Raw genomic sequence first — 17,150 nt, 5'->3', positions numbered from 1 at the left:
AAGCGCACTGGACTAGATCTCCACGTATTGGGAAATAACTACAAGTTCCTAAATTTAAAAAAAAGCAACAATGTAAATTAAAACAAAGAAAAAATTCTGTTAGTAATACGGTACACTATAAGTCTATATTTTCTATATTTTGTTTTGTAATATAGTCCTATATTTGCCATATTTTATACAGGTTACATGGCATTTAGTTAATACTATGAAATAGACGATATATTATTATAAAGCCGCTTATTTCTACATTTTTCCAATCAAAAAAGTCTTATTGTGATTGGATCGTCGGCTACCATGTGACGTACTTGTATGTTAGTAAGACGCAGGTCATTATGGTAATTTAGTCATAACAACAACAACAGTGTATCGGCTTAGGTTATCTCTTGAAGAAAAAGACAATACTTACAGTAATATTACAAGGTAGTCTGTCATGTTAGAGCTTTGTTGCCTAATGGCCACACGTGTTTGTTCCGTTCTGCTCCTTCCGAACAGTTAAGCCTGGCTGATAGACGAGAGAGTAATCCATGCATACATTTTGGCCCGTAAGTATAGTTTGTATCTGTGCTTGCATCCTCTATATCATAGCCTATAAAGTACATTATATACTATGTGTAGTAGGCATATAATAAATGTAAACGTATGTGTTTAGATGCAACTTAAATCGAATCAGTCTTATCGATTCTCCTCATTGATATGGGTAACCTTAATACTTATATTGAGTATAAATTATGTGTCTTTGTAAATAAAAACCAACGTTGCGTTAATTAAAATAAAAGCCTAGTACAGTATAGCCTTCTTGTATACGTTTTCTCAGTAAAAAAAACAATTGCTTTACATTAATGTAAGGGCGAATTTCAGTAACCTAAGCGTACGCGAGTGTACCCTCTGTGTTTATGTAACATGAATGTAATAGTCTCACTACGAGCTTACGCACAATATGGTACCGTGGGCCTACATTTCTTATACGATGACATTTGTGAGAGCAGTTTAGCACGAATAGTATGCCGCTGTATGCGGAGTATTATACTCTTATATTTTAAAACAAAATGGAGAAAAGCACTCAATGAATATTTAATTGAAAGCCGGTTACACTTAGGGATTCATATTTATCACACATACGAAATAGTTAGGCTACCTACCATGTGTCATATTATTAGAAAAGCTTATATATTTATGAATAGGCCTACAAAGGTAGAGTGCAGTACAGTTTTAATTTGTATAGGATAGGCCTACTCTACTTCGAATGTAAAAGGACGAATGAGGCTGAAAAGACTGCTATATCCAATTGACATAAAAAATGGCAAATGAAATGGTCTAGTGAAGTACTAATTAAACAGAAGAATCCTAGTTCGACTCTAGATTTTTAAACTCTTTCATTTTAACGTTTAATATTGATTCACTTCAGTATTTCTAGGCCTGTGTTTTTCTATTTCCGTTATACTATATTTCTGTCATTTGAATATGAATATTTCTAAAGCACGAGATGCTTATCTTTGTGACAATTTAAATGTCGAGACGTTTCTGTAATCAAAAATATTGATTTTTTATGTTGTTCTACTTTTCTTTGTTGCTTTTTCAATACATCATTACAAAACACACATTATATCCACAGCTCCTATATCATAATAGTGAATAGTCCACGATTAATGCAATTATGATAGCTTAACTCAGCCTGGTCTTTAGACCTTTATACTATATTGTGGGAAGATAAAATTAATATCACAAGCCTACCACAATGGTTTAAAGATAAAGATGACTAAATTAATTCTCCATCCATCTTGTTCAATACAATTGTGAAATGAAGGTTTCTATTTTGGCGTTTCATAATTCTAAAAGAAAACCTGAAGGTTATGTAATCTAGATGTGTTGTCCTTGCGTTTAAAAAGATTGTTTTCGGCATTGTAGAAAAAATAAAGAATTCGATGTTGTAAACACTTCTTCACATAACCATAACGGTCGAAGATAAATATATAAACATACATTTTTCTTACATAAAATAAAAAAAAAATAGAACTATATGATAAATGCTGTCTGATAAAAAATAATAATTTTAAAAATTCAATCAAATGACGTCATGATCAATAAGAACAACAAAGTCGTATCATGGCGTCATTTTATTGGACGTGCAAAGACATGCATATGGTTATCATATAGATCTTGAATGAAACTTTTCTAATATCGTTTGTTTTATGTAAAAAAAATGCATTTTCTATCTAGTTATATAATAGTCGTATCGTCCTATAGTATAAATGGGCCTATACTACTGTGTTATCGTATTCTGCTGAAAAGCGTTACACAACAACCCGGCTGTTATAACGGTCACACACGATAATGACAATTATAGGCCTACAAAATAATAAAGGCATATGTCTACAGTAGTCCGTTTAAAGTAGGCCTAGTATAGGATATATTGGTTCCATTTCTTAAAAAACGGCATAGAGCCCGTCCGGATGTAACGATTTACAATTGTAATGGTCGCGTGTGGTGTAAATTTTGAGATAAACTAGCTGTTTCAAAAACCCACCTGGCCTATATAGAAAACAGTCATGGGGGCATTTTGGGTAGAAACTGGGATTCACATGATTTAAGATATCTCGACCCCGCTGATTAAGAATGTGGAGGATCCCAAGCGAAATTCGGCCATCAAACCCCTTATTTTGCATATTCAAAATGGCCGCCATCGAAAAGGATAAAATACATACACAATTCAAGTCAAAGTTTTTAATTGATCTGTGTTTTCTCCACCTTATTTATCGAGTCCTTGTGGATTCTAAGCATATTGGCTATCGAGGTTTCTAATTTGCATATATTCATATTGTGGCGGTGTATGTTTAAATCGAATAGGCCTACAGAATCTTTAAACAATTTAACAAACATGTAATTCGTTTAGACGTATAGAAGAAACTATTTTATAATGGACTTTTATATAGAAGATAATTAAAAACGTTGTAAAAGGTTCTACGATTTAAATGAATCAGTTACCATGAACCTGCCTGAATGTTAAGTGCTGTAACTAATCACTTCTTTAGTCATTTAATATATATTTAAAGAAACTTGTATGCTCATTTTGTTATTCAGACAAAAACGGGGGCATTAATGGTAGGCTACGACTTGGAATACTGATTTGACAGCGAATATGCCTTTTATAAACCACCGAAAAACCCACCAAACATGGTATAGGCCTAGTAAATGATGATGACTGTAAACTGTGATGAAATAGCCACGTCAAGATAAATAATAGTTTAATGTTTGTTGTAACGTTTACCCTGAATGATTGCTTCTAAACCCTGTGGTAAAGTTCGTCAGCGAGGTGTATTATGAATTTCATTATTTCAAAGGCTTAGCCTATATTTAAGTAGTCCCATTTATCATTGATGTCTAATAATTATGTTGCTCTTCGCATTTCGCTTGAATTGATGGGTTGAGTTTAAAAGCAAAATTTAAACGAAAATTCCAGCCGATACGGTCTAAAATCTGAAGTTGCCAATAAAACCATTGACAACATGATTATAAGTGCCGTATCTCCTCATAATATTTGTCCTATCATATAAAATTCCGTAATACAGCATAAAGTGTGTCGCCTGTATCGCAGACCCTACCTCAACCTAACCTTCCACGATACATGCATCACATGCGATACTATATTACAGAATTGTCCATGATACTAGAAAAATATTATGTGGAGATAAAGCACTGAGAATTTTGTTGGTAATGCTTTTATTGACAACTTCCGATTTATATATTGATTGGATTGTTTTATAGGCTAACACCTACAGATAAATGAACAAATTATATATTCTCAAATATGAGCTTCATTACCCGATCAAAATATCTCACCCAATTTTTAGTCGCGTGGACGCGACTCTATAGTTCACTATGTCGGTCGGTCGGTCGGTCTGTCGGTCTGTCTGTCGGTCCGGTATCACTATGCGTTTTATCGCTTTTCTGTACTTTTGGAACTGTTTTGATGTACAGAAAAGTTTTAAAGTACATTACTTTTTGAAAGTTCATTTTTTTCTGAGAGCACGCGACTTATGGCTGTTGGCCTTGTTATTTTATTAAATTTATTTTTACGATACGCGGCAATACAATAGGTTTAAATTATACGACCCTGAAAATGAATTTATGCGTATTAATCTACAGTTAATATTAATCAAAATTGTGTATGCCTATAGTTAATAATCCAAATTATGTATAATGCATATTTGCCAAGTGATGGTGAAGTGATTATCACGATACGTTTTGGCTTCATGCGCTGAATGCTCTTAGCTCATCAGGTACGGTACACCAACAGCATTGTTTCACTTAGTAAGTGCGATAAATAATTACGCAATTACTCCTTGCAATGTTTTATATTACGTCATACTCATCATTCTCATATGCTACCAATGACCCTAATTGGGTTTAATAGTGTTATGACATATTCTACAAGTCAATCACGTGTCGTTTGGTTGCTTGCGAATTTATTACTCAAGCATTATATAAAAGGTTCAGTAAGTTTAGCGGCTTAATCATTCATTTTTCCGACGTTAAGCTTTAGTTTGTTTCCATTTTTGTCTAGAGCAGGATGTGACTTAGATGTTGATAAATGAAAAGAAAGATTAAGAATGTCATAAATAAAAGTTTTTGGTTAGAACAACATAATAAATAAATCAAACGCTATACTTGGCAAATGCCTACCAGAGGGCGCACTATTTAGATTTTAACCAATATTGAAGATACAGATAACTCGAGATTTTAATCAGCCTTTGTGACGTCAACAATATGTATATGTTCCTGGAAACCAATAGACATGAATGTATATAGCTATATACAAACAAAATTAGATAAGATGACTTGAACAGTTATCATACAAACATAGACCTATAGGCTACTAAGCAAATCAAGTAATAATAGACAATTTTAATTGTTGGAATTATTGAATTACAGTTTGTTTTATCACAATAATTGCTTAGCCAACATTGTAAAAATAACCTAATAATAACAATTAAAGATGACCAAAATACTACGCTAAACGTAGATTTCGAACTCATCTCTTGACTGGGATTGTGTATATAGACTCATTGTTTATTATTGTAGCTGTACCTAGTATAACGTACAAATTACGTCAGAGTAGGAAAAAAAACATCTGACCAATTACTCAACTCCCTGACGACGCAGTAGTTAAATACTATTACAACCCTGATTATACTATACTACTATACAAAGCAAAGTTTTTTTTTTTGTTTTTTTTTTTTTTGTTTTTTTTTTTTTTGTTTTTTTTTTTGTAGACCTGCAGACAACATTTTATTATGTTAACATGTTTGAGATGTTCGGCGATATCACACGTGTGTACTGAAATACAAAGCAAAGTTATCAATGCATTTAGCCTATAGAAAGAACATACACTTGTTATAACGTTTAAATCCACATAGAAAGAAATTCTCTCAAATAAGTGGCAATATGCCCTTTCAACTGTGGTTTCTCAAAGGTTGGTTCCCACTTACAATATGCTTGGTTCCCACTAGGACGTAAGGCAAGGACGTAAGCAATTTGATCAATGACAAGCGATTGATTATTCGAATTGTCGCTTTTCATTGGTCAACTCGTTTGCGCTGCGCTTACCTCCTTGCGTTGCGTCCTAGTGAGAACCAGGCTTTAGATAGGCTTACAACTATACAGGTTTTTAAAAAAAATCAATCATATTTTTTATTCTGAAAAAAATATTGGCCTAAAGCTTGGTTCCCATTAGGACCCAACGCAAGGACGTAACGCAACGCGCAGTGATTTGACCAATCAAAAGCGATGGATTAATCGAACAATCGCGTGTGATTGGTCAATTCGCTTGCGTTGCGTCTCTGTGGGAACCAAGCTTGACATTACAATACAAATAGTATAAAAACACAAAAGAGTACACAAGGCCTGCTAATTGTTATTGTTCTCATATACAACAAAATGGCAAGAGAAAATGATAATATCTATACTAAATATCATTGTGGTAACATATTATTTTCGGGATCTGGAAAAAAGATAAACTTCTTCATAATGAATCTTTAAAATTATGTTCCCTCCATTTGCTACGTATACTATTATTTACGTTTGTTTGATATTAAATTTTATGTGAAGCCATAACTAACGATTTTCGATCTTTCAGTAGCATCAAAGTAATTATAAAGTACAAGGGTTTGTTTGTTAAAACGTAGGCCTTTATTTTCAAATGATAATGGCAACATTAATTATTATATTAACGTTGAAGATGCACCGACGATGACAGGAGTGATGCGTAAATAGCGTTGCCATGGTTATTCAAGATTGATTAGCGTATGCTGTGTTGTAAATGAATCAAATATTTTATCTTTTATCTTTCCAGGTGCACACCAACCGACAATTAAGCAAAATCCTTGAATGATAGCGGTGGCAACAAGAAACGGATACAAGTAACCATGGAAACAAGTTATACATACAATAGATAGTGAATTTGTTGGGATATTGGTAGTTAAAGAGAAATACATGTAAATCATTATCTAGGATCAACTTGTAATACTTCACTCATTATAGTAGTACTATTGTATGGATCTCTAGGTAGTTATTGTGCCTTAATGCCTTGCAGCAGTTGTAGATGTACAAACAATATTATTTTCATAACTAGACTACGCATGGAAATGTAGAGTACGCCGTAAATCAATGATTACACGGAATTCTTTGACGTACCCGGCATTTTACATTACTTCAGAAATGATTACAAAAATTGATGTTCTTGGAATAAAAACAAAGAAGAGTATACCTGTTTCATATTGGATTTCACATATTAAAACGATTTAATACAAATCAGACAATCCGTTCCAAAAGAGGAGAAACACAATAAAAGGCGTCGTGTCTGCCAAATGGTAATTCTGTTATTCATTATCGAAATGCTCAAGAGACAATGACGGAATTGCAAATTGGTGACTGTATATTACTTGGTCATTGACGTCATCTGGATCAAAGACAAATCTTGGAACAGTAAATAAACATTGGACAAATGCAAGATGAAAGAGCTATTAGGTATCATCTTTCAGATGATTGTTCTAATGACGTTATGGTTGATATCTGTTATTGGTAACTCGCTTGTTCTGACCGTCGTCTTTCGTAGCAAACGTCTTCAAAGCACCACCAATTATTTTGTCGTGTCTCTCGCTTTAACCGATATGGTGATGACGATTTTTTGTATGCCTTTTATTGGAACCAGAATTGTGAGTCAGCAATGGATCATAAAAGAAGCTCTTTGTAAATGGACACGATTTGTCGAATATGTAGTACCTAGCGTCACCGCTTTCATACTAATTGCTATCTCAACTGATAGGTTTTACACAATAATTTATCCATTGACTTTTAAGATAACTCGAGGCACAGCGAAGAGACTTATACTTTTAAGTTGGCTTTTTGCTGTTTTGTTATCCTGCCCCTCATTCTTCACAACATATACACACACTGACAGAGAAAATAATGAAACCTTCTGTTCTATATGTTCAGCTGAACCTGGTGGAAGGTCTTTTATTTTAGGATTATTTTTAATGACGTATGTGTTTCCTGGGATAATGGTTGTTTCCATTTATTGCAAAGTGGTCAGTTATATATGGACGGTTGGCGGTGGTGCTCGAACGTTTCAAAGGACATCCAATACTATACCGAGAGCCAAAGTTAAAACCGTAAAAATGTTAATCTTTGTAACCATAGTGCACTTTTTCTCATGGCTGCCATTGTTTTTCGTTCAGATAACTCGAGCGTTTGATGAAGATGCTTGTGTTGTAAAGACATCTATGTATGTGGGTACGGTACTGTTGGCGTATGCACCGAGTGCGTCAAACGTTGCCATATATTCTTATTATAACTCAAACTTTCGCCGTGGTTGTAAAGAAGTGTTTTGTATGTCGACTATACGATGCCAAAGAGGGGAAACCTACGCGATAACAAAGGCATCACGGCTGCGAAAGAGCAACTCTGTTATACCATTATCGAGCAGCTCAGTTGAAACGGACGTTACAAATTCATCATACATTCGATTTGACAGAACTGCAAATGGTGATTGTAACATTGCTTGGCCATTGACGTCAACTGGATCTAGCAACACATATGTTTAATGATCCGAAAGTTGTTTCATACTAAAAGCATACATGAAACTGTCTTGTTACACAATTATAATTGCTTAGATTAACTGCAGAAATTCTTTTTGAAATACTATAGGATAATAGGCGCAAATTTGAAATCCAAGATGGCGGTCAAAATAGTTTCGGGAAATATTTGCCCCCAATTGCAATAAATTAAAAAATTAATTTCAAATCTTAATTTTAGTATTAAAATCTCATAGAATTACATTAGATTCCTCACATCTATGCGAATGTACGGTACATGATAGGCCAGCACAAGTGGGTCACAACAATAACATTTTGACTTTGCCACTCCTGGAATTTAACAAAAAGTCGGTTGCTAACCAAAATAATCTTTATGAAATGAATAATATTTTTAATTATTTCGTGTTGTAAAATATTTTCCATATTCCTGAACAATTTATAATATTTTGTAAACGTGCTATGCATTAAAACATCATAATAATAAAAAAAAAACGTACGGCACGTAACAAGAAAAGTTACAAAATAAACAAAACATTTATATCGATGTGTACACTGCTATAGGCATGAGATTAGGTTGAGGTGACGTCATTACAATTATTGATAATCACCTTCAATAATTTATATATTGTTTATGTTGCTCTCGGCATTTCGCAAGACATGCTTAACAATACATAAAGAATTATATTGTTGACTTTATTTTCCGTACGATAGGCTACAATAAATACATTCGTCAAAATTTGAAAATTATGGATAGCCTACTTACTAAGAAATGCTGTTTTATGAAAAGAGTGTAATTTGGTTTCAAATTGATGCTGTCCTATGTATCGTGGATAACAAAATGTTTAATCTTTAATTAATGAGGGACAATAATCAAACTGAATGTTATTTTAAGAAAAATGTTTTTGGTTACCAGAACAATTTTATTGTAGATCTCTCAGTTAAGGTCAAGCAACAGTGTGACCACTGATGATGGCAGGAGTAGCAGTGTTCTTGCACGGAGCGTACAAGAACACTGCTGTAATAATGGAAGAACAAAGGAAGAATAACCACGTGTTTATCTGGGCGGGTCTGCGTGGCTAAATAAACTGAATGACTGCCGAATGTCTTAGGAAGACAGTTATTTCAGAATAGGGAGATTAGGCATGACTAGTTAAAAGCAGATATAAGCAGAGAAAACAGACTATCAGAAGAAGTACGATATTGATAAGGCATACATGCTTTTTTTAAATTATCATTTCTGCGTTGCTAAGGAAAATCCATTAAAATGGACTAGGACTGTCTGTAGCGTCAACATGACATAATATATGCATTAATTTATCGTACTCGTTATAATTAAGTGGACTTTGATTTATAATTAAACAATGACGCTTATAATGGCAAAGATAGATCACTGGTAATGATGATTTATATTATGGGATGGAAATACATCACTGTATTGCTAATCGTCTTAAATGTTTAAGTAATATCTTAGCTCAATGTAGTATGTCTGTTTACTGATCGATTGAAGTTCGATTGAGTTTAACATTTCAGTAATTCGTAAGTAGCCTACGTGTCTAGCGCAATATGTTTAAGCGCACGTACACAGGGTTTAGTGAACTACGCGTTTACGTATAAAAGTGTTTTGCTGCTTTTTAATTCGTCTAAAGCTCCGTCTACACTATCAAACTATTTGTGAAAAAGTGTGATGTGCCCAAATATGGTATTGATATGACATCATCGTGTCCATTTTTGTTGTCACATAAAGTTTGATATCGTAGACAGAGCTTAAGTTGCACAAGTTCTAGTTGGCTCACACTCAGACGTTTATCCAGTGTAGTACAATTTGTGTTTAATAACTATACTTATGATAATGACGTCATAATTGACGCTTATATGATTTAGAAAATATTTTGTTGAGAAGTTCATTAAAAAATTTATCCAAAAGCAGTTATTGTTTTTAGTATTCGTGTCCTATTAATTTGGATCCAAATAAAATGATTTCAAGAAAATATTAGGCCTATGAGTATGAGTGATGGTGTTTTTTAGATGAAAACATTACATCTTGTAGTTAAAGTTCATTTTCCACAGCTCGTGCAACAGCAGCATAAGTTTAATTAAAATTACCGCATCAGCTTAGAAATAGATTATGATTTCATTTTGGCAACCGATATGTACATCATAAGGACGTCAAGGCATGATCAATGCCAAGTAATCATGTTAAGCAGCCATATGCAAATATTGAAGGCCAACAGAGACAGCATCGTACGACGAGACCCGACGAACGAAACGTCTTTAGGCCTACTCGTCGGTGCTGTCTGAGTTGAATCCCGACGAGACGAGCCGTTTTGAAATAGCGTCGGGCGTAGTTTTTAGGTCGTCGGGAGAACTGTAAACATGTTTCATTTTCTCCCGACGAAATGAGACGACTCATCATCGGGCCTCGTCGTATATACGACACTGTCTGAGTTTGCCTTAGGCCTATCGTATGATTTTTTATGCCAATGCAATTTAATCATACAGTAATTTATTTTAAACCTTAAAAGTGATAGGGCCTATTGCATTTGGTTCATTGGTTGAATTCTCGCCTGCTATTGCGGGGGACCTGAGTTCAATTCCCTATTTATGCTGATTCGGTTGTACTGTTTATTATGACAAACCAGTATTTATGGCAACGTATTGCACAGGTGGTTCAGTGGTAGAATCCCCGCCCTGTCATGCGGGAAACCCGTGTTCAGTTCATGGTCGATGCCGATCTTGTTCATTTATTTATAAATTCTATACTCATGCTACCAGGTCATTTTATTCACCAACTATTCACCTTTTGCCTTCATTTTTTTTCCAAATTACTCGATGGTATGACAACCTCCCTATTTCTTTCGCCATATATAATTGTCATAGTAACCAAGTATAATTGCGTCGCTTTTCATAATAGAGCTGTCTAATTGAGTAAGGAAATTTTTTGATATTGTTAGAGCTTGAAAAGAATTGAAGTGTGAATAAAGCTTGCCTATACAACCAACTCATTATTAGGCCTATCTTGTTTATTTATACGTTGTTGTAAATGAAAATTAAACAAGATCCTTGCGGGACTCTTAGTTCTCTCGAGTAGAATTTTTACATATGTTTTCAGATTTCATATCTATCATTTGAACAAGTACCCTATTAAGTGATGGCCGTACTTTATTGTAATTAGTAAAAGTATGTGGTCCATAACAATTTACATTTTTAACATAATTATTAGCCTATAATGGTAGTAACTGTAACCTAGCAAGCGTATTTAATAATATAATCTGCCAATCGGGTAAATTGCTAGTAATTATTGAGTCCAAATCTAGTAGACTTAATTATCATGACGTGTCTTACTTTTCACAAGCATGGTGTTATCATCTCTTTTACATTATACTATTCAGAGAATAATTAACAAGATGTAGATATGATACGTATTGCAAATGTCAACGATATTATTTTTTTGTAAAATAAATTAAACTTGAGAACAATCTAATTGACATCGATTAAAAAAAAACCCCTACAAAGTTATATAAATTCAGGTCAGTAACAGTATGGAGTTGAAGCATTACTACAAATGGTCCAATCACAATGCTTTCTTCTGGTAGCTACGTACATTGTATCTCATGTATGTAATACAATGTAATTTCACATGTGACACCTGTATTATGTTAATGTTATAGTTGTCACATATAATTATGTGACACTATATTACAGAATTTTCCTATAATTCTGGTCAAAATATTTACAGTACCGAGAATCGACCACTTGCCAATAACAGCAAGAGCATGCTTCGTCTATAACTCAAAATATTCAAATCTTATTAAAACTAACTTCTTTGGGCTGGGTGACTCCTAACCAGAGTCTTATATAATTATAATAATTGTTGAGTCAGATTAATATTGCTGATTTTCAGGTCACAGAAAGTGGTCTATGATGGAAGGGGCATACAATTTTTAGTTAGGTTTTGTATTCAGATCGAATTTACCCCCTTTTTTAATATTCAACCTTAAGCTGACAATCAAGGGCCCCATGATGAGTTATGATAATTGTCTGTCTGTGACAGTGACTGTGTGTACACTTGTCTCGAAAGATGTTCTAGGTTCTATAAAGTGCACATGAGCCTGATGTGTACACTGGACCTACGGTATATATGCCGTATCTCAGAAGCCTCATTCTACCTTGCCGATGTTATGGCTACGTATTACGGTTCCACTGTCTTTGGCCAATCACTTGCTCTAACATAGGTACCAGGGGTTGGTTAATCAGTGTTATCCCATATTAAGCTTCTTAGTTGAACAAAAGTATAAGTTTTCTCAACATAAATTCATTACAATTACATTAAATGATACAATGAAATTCTCTCAACAAGAAATGATTATAGGCCTATATGCTATATTATAATTTATTGCACAATATTTAGTCGAAGGTAAAATGTTAATTCTAATATAAGAGTTATCGTAATATGCTGTTCATAAATTGACATATAATAATATCTCTTTTAAAGTAATAATTATTATATCGCTAGGTAAGTACGAACTTGTCATAATACTTGAAAGAAAAATACAGAGGGCGTAAGAACAGTAGAAAGTATACTCTGGAACAATTCGAAGGTCTTGCTTAAATTATTAATGTCTGATAAATTATTTCAACAACTATAAACTAAAGAGATTATATTATAACCAATAAGTTAGGCCTACTGATAAATAAAACTGAACAAAACATAACGATGCATTAGATTAAGCCCTGTAAACAATTGACAAAAGTGCATGTTATTTATATTTGGATATGATCAGTGTATAAGTCGCTCTTGAATAGAATACAATTTATTTTTTTTACATTGTACATTAATTACAGTGCAGTAATAGGCTATACATGTTCATTAAGCGATCATTCCACCACGTCATTTATTTCTGGTTCTGAAAAATATTGCGAATTCTGTTGGAATAGCGAACAGGCATAACGTATTCATGTATCACCATGACATGCTGCAATTGTATCGACGAGGAAAATCAAGCAATATTAGCCACGGACGTCAGTTCCTGGGACATTGGACATGGTCGGCTCATAGCGATTTCTACACTATTTTTGCTGGGTGAATTCGCCATTCCAGACCGGCTTAATATGTTGATTTCTGGTGGATAATGTCTTGTTCTTCGGTATAAGAAAATAGATGTATTAACTGCATTAAAAATCTAAAGGAAAAAGAAGTAAACTTTGTTATTGATGTTAGAAGTATAAAACTATAATACTCTGGCCTAAAGTTCGTTCGCTTTTTCAGTTTTTATTCTAAACTTGAGTGTGACGAAGGTAGGCTCTATTCAACTATACGATAAATACTTAATTCATGACACGGCTGCGGTGTTTCCATTGTAGTAAGCTTGTTGGTATAATCATGGAGAAGCATAATGTCCATTGGTTCAAGTTTTAATAAAATCTAGAGAACATTTTGTCGTATTTTTTTTTCATTTAATATATTCGTCTCATTCAAGCATTAAAAATACATAGGCCTATACAGTAATACAAAGAAAAACAAAGAGACATGGAATCTAAAAAGTGAACTTAATCAACTATCAAGTGGACTACATCTATCTACTCATCAATCAAAAGATCCATCCACACCATCTACACTATAAAACTTTATGTGACAAAAAAATGCGATGTACCCATGGACATGTTGATGTCATATCACTATTGTAGGCATATCACTACCATATTTGGGCACATCACACTTTTTTTGTCAAACTGGTTTGGTGGTGAGACAGAGCTTAAGTTTCCTTCCAATATACAATTACATAATGTATTACCTTAAATTGTAAGGTTATTTGTGAAATTGCTATTGTTCTCGTCCGGTCATTGCCCTTTTTACTGCACTCCTTAGTCGCATTCTAAGACCCTACAAAATAAAGAAAAGTTCATTAAAAAAAATCATGTATTGAAACATATTATTTAAAGATATATTGTATATTGTATATGGCCTTGTTAAGTGAAATAATTATTTTTGTTGATACAGAAGTGAATAACTTTATTATAACTGCAAAGAGCCTATTCCAATTCTGATTTTATCAATCTTTATTTTTCATGTTTTTGGACAATACATCTTTAAAACTACTACAAAACAAATATCAATTAATATTATAGGCCTCCAGGCTAAGGACTAAACAATACTCACCCATGATCTTTCACGACGTGGCATGATGTGTGATCCCTGTGTATTAAAAAACAAATCGTAAATATTTTGTCATTGTTGATCTTAAAATATCATATCGAACATTAGCAGACTTTAGGGATGAAGAACCACCATACTTGTGGAAACATTTTTCTCTGTTTTCGATTAGTATATTGATATGTACTTCATTGATTGTAGACCAGTATAAATTTAACTTGACGAAACTGTCTTGAAACGTAAGTTACATTTTTACGGGTTCACCAGGGAAGAGTGAAATTTGTTTCATTCTTCCCTTGGTTTACAATCTGGAACTACATTTCAATAAACCACCACACTTATTTCGTTCGTACATATCATCGATAGAGGGCACTCATACATCATTTTCAATACGATATATTATTGTTAAAATGTCACTGAAGAATATAAAATAGTAATAGCATTTGAATGGTCTTTAATTAGGGACATTGTTTATCACACTAAGAGCGAGAGACTGACACAAAGAAAAGGGTTTTAAACAAATCTCTGATTGTTTTGAGTTTTTTGGAAAATATATATACCTTGCAATCCTGTTTGAATGCATGAAAAATAAAGAATTCGATATTTAAAAAAATGTCTTGAACATAAATAGTTATACAAAATGACATGATGACGACGCATGGTGATTGTGTACTAAAAATAAAAGTATTAATGAAACCAAATACAATCACAGCTTTAAGAGTGAACAGAAAGCTAGAAACATTTTTTGCAAACACACTCAATCAAGATTCGACTTTTTTTCTTAAACCTGGGCGCATTTCATTTTGACGCGAAGGCAGAAATCATGAATATGCATGAATTAATTTATGCATATATTAAGACAAGAAACAGATAACAAAACGTTGCAAGCAATAATAGAGGAACAAACTCAGTGTTCAGTAAGTAAAATTCTGGTTTGATTCTTCATTTAACAATCATTCGCAAAGCTATCATATTTGTCGAGACAGCAAAAATTTTATTTTATTATTCTTCTCCGACATTGTTTCCAAATACCTATGTCCAATGTGTGTTGGCATTGTTGGTTTTAGACGACCTTCCTCAATTACAATTACTAAAATTCGTCTCCTTAACAGTTCAGAGGGAAGTCCGGGAATAAAGCTTGGTTCCCACTACGTAAGTGAGTTGACAATTCACAAACGATGGATTATTCAAACTGTCGCTTGTCTTCGGTCAACATGCTTCCGTTGCGTTTACGTCCTTGCGTTGTGTCCTAGTGGGAACCAAGCTTTATCTCCGGACTCCCCCCCCCCCCCCCCCCTTGTAGGCCTACTGTTCATTACACACGAATTGTATTAAGAAATTCTAATGAAATATTCTTATGAAATGTATACGAAAGCACATCACATAGATAGGCTACTACGCTTAAGCTACGTCTACACTATCAAACTAGTTTGACAAAAAAGTGTGTTGTGTCCAAATATGGTAGTGATATGTCCAAATATGGTAGTGATATGACATCATCATGTCCATATATGGGCACATCACATTTGTTTGGCTGAAACTTGGATTTGAAAAACAAACAGAAAGTTACAACAGCAGGTTTATAGGGATACAACATACATAAATGATAAGCCTAGCTATGACATTTCACTCATCTCCCACGATTTTAAGATCACTAAATTATAATTATGTTGGTTCCGCTGAGCACTATTCAACGAGTGGTCTTTAGTTAAAAGGAGATCTGTATTATAGACAAATTAAAATAAATTATCTTACTTACCCTTCGGTCATTCTATTAAAAAAATGGAAATAAATAAATTGTATTAAAAACGTAGCTTTAATAACTACTGTGGGGTATCGTTACGTTAGGGGTTGAGTAATTGGTCAGTTACAGTAAAAATTACGTCAGAGTAGGGCAAACATCTGACCAATTACTATAGTTTAGTTGGTCTACAAATATATATGCATGGATAATGATACTCATTGTGATATGATATGTGTGATAATAGAGATTAGGATGAGGATATAATAATCATAAATAAATTATTACTTAATAATTAATTCAATACTTACTCCACACGCCTGCCAAATTGAAAAGAAAAAAATCAAAATATATTGTATTAGAATATATTTGTTAATGCACTAATTGACAAACTCAATTATTTAAAGATACGTGTATGAACAAAAACAAAATATTATTACACAAACTGTTTAATTTTAAGGTATAAACTAATCAACTTACCCTCTGATAATTAGTAGAATATGCATGGAGAAAAGACAAGAAAAAAGGAGTTAATTATGAAGTTCATTATTTAACATAATAAAAGCATATATATTTTTTTTCAAAATGATTTATTTTAAAATTTAATTAAGAATTGTGAAGTAAATAAACTTACCCCACGTCCCTGTAGATACCAATGAAGCAAAATTAAATATCAAAGAAAAAAGATTAAGTTTGTATTTTGTGTTTTTCTAAATTTAATATAATCTAATTAGTATTCTAAGTAGTATAGTATCCTATGATAATTTTCCAAGAAAACCAGAGATATATTATAAAACTAGATGGGCAACTCCAACCCAATCACAATCTACTTATGTTTATAATAAAGAAACCGTATCAACTTTTTACAATTTTACAATTTTACATTCCTTACGCTCTGTTTACACCATCAAACTAGTGTGATGTGCCCAAATATGGTAGTGATATGTCCAAATATGGTAATGATATGACATCATCGTGTCCATATATGGTCACATCACATTTTGTAACATAACGTTTGATAGTGTAGACAGAGCTTACACACAGTTAGAATACACTCTTGCTCGTAAATAGATGTAGACAGAAGAAAAAATAAAATTAGGTCAGACTGATATGTCAGATGAATAAGAAAAAAAAGGTGTCGACATGTGACATGTCAGTACACACAGAA

The 17,150-nt window shown here is 33.2% G+C and overlaps 1 protein-coding gene and 1 long non-coding RNA gene across 2 annotated transcripts; one reads left to right on the top strand and one right to left on the bottom strand.

Moving 5' to 3' along the window:
* Positions 1 to 387: 387 nt before the first annotated feature.
* LOC144847612 (putative G-protein coupled receptor 19) lies at positions 388 to 9,992 on the top strand. Its single transcript, XM_078704058.1, has 2 exons — positions 388 to 542; positions 6,350 to 9,992. The coding sequence occupies exon 2, from the start codon at positions 7,008 to 7,010 to the stop codon at positions 8,097 to 8,099; it is 1,092 nt and encodes a 363-aa protein (XP_078560184.1). The 5' UTR covers positions 388 to 542; positions 6,350 to 7,007; the 3' UTR covers positions 8,100 to 9,992.
* Positions 9,993 to 12,442: 2,450 nt separating this feature from the next.
* LOC144848407 (uncharacterized) lies at positions 12,443 to 14,906 on the bottom strand. Its single transcript, XR_013613849.1, has 4 exons — positions 14,802 to 14,906; positions 14,248 to 14,283; positions 13,883 to 13,971; positions 12,443 to 13,270 (listed from the first exon to the last, which is right to left on the bottom strand). It is a non-coding gene; the product is annotated as an uncharacterized LOC144848407 (long non-coding RNA).
* Positions 14,907 to 17,150: the final 2,244 nt, after the last annotated feature.

Source organism: Antedon bifida, chromosome 7 (assembly GCF_963402885.1).
Source record: "Antedon bifida chromosome 7, ecAntBifi1.1, whole genome shotgun sequence".
In the NCBI taxonomy this organism is placed as follows: Eukaryota; Metazoa; Echinodermata; class Crinoidea; order Comatulida; family Antedonidae; genus Antedon; species Antedon bifida.
The sequence above is the reverse complement of the archived record's forward strand: the minus strand, read 5'-3'. Positions and strand labels throughout refer to the sequence as shown.

What these genes read in the sequence shown, in the direction of transcription:
- LOC144847612 (XM_078704058.1), top strand. Translation starts at nt 7,008, where the DNA reads ATGAAAGAGCTATTAGGTATCATCTTTCAGATGATTGTTCTAATGACG.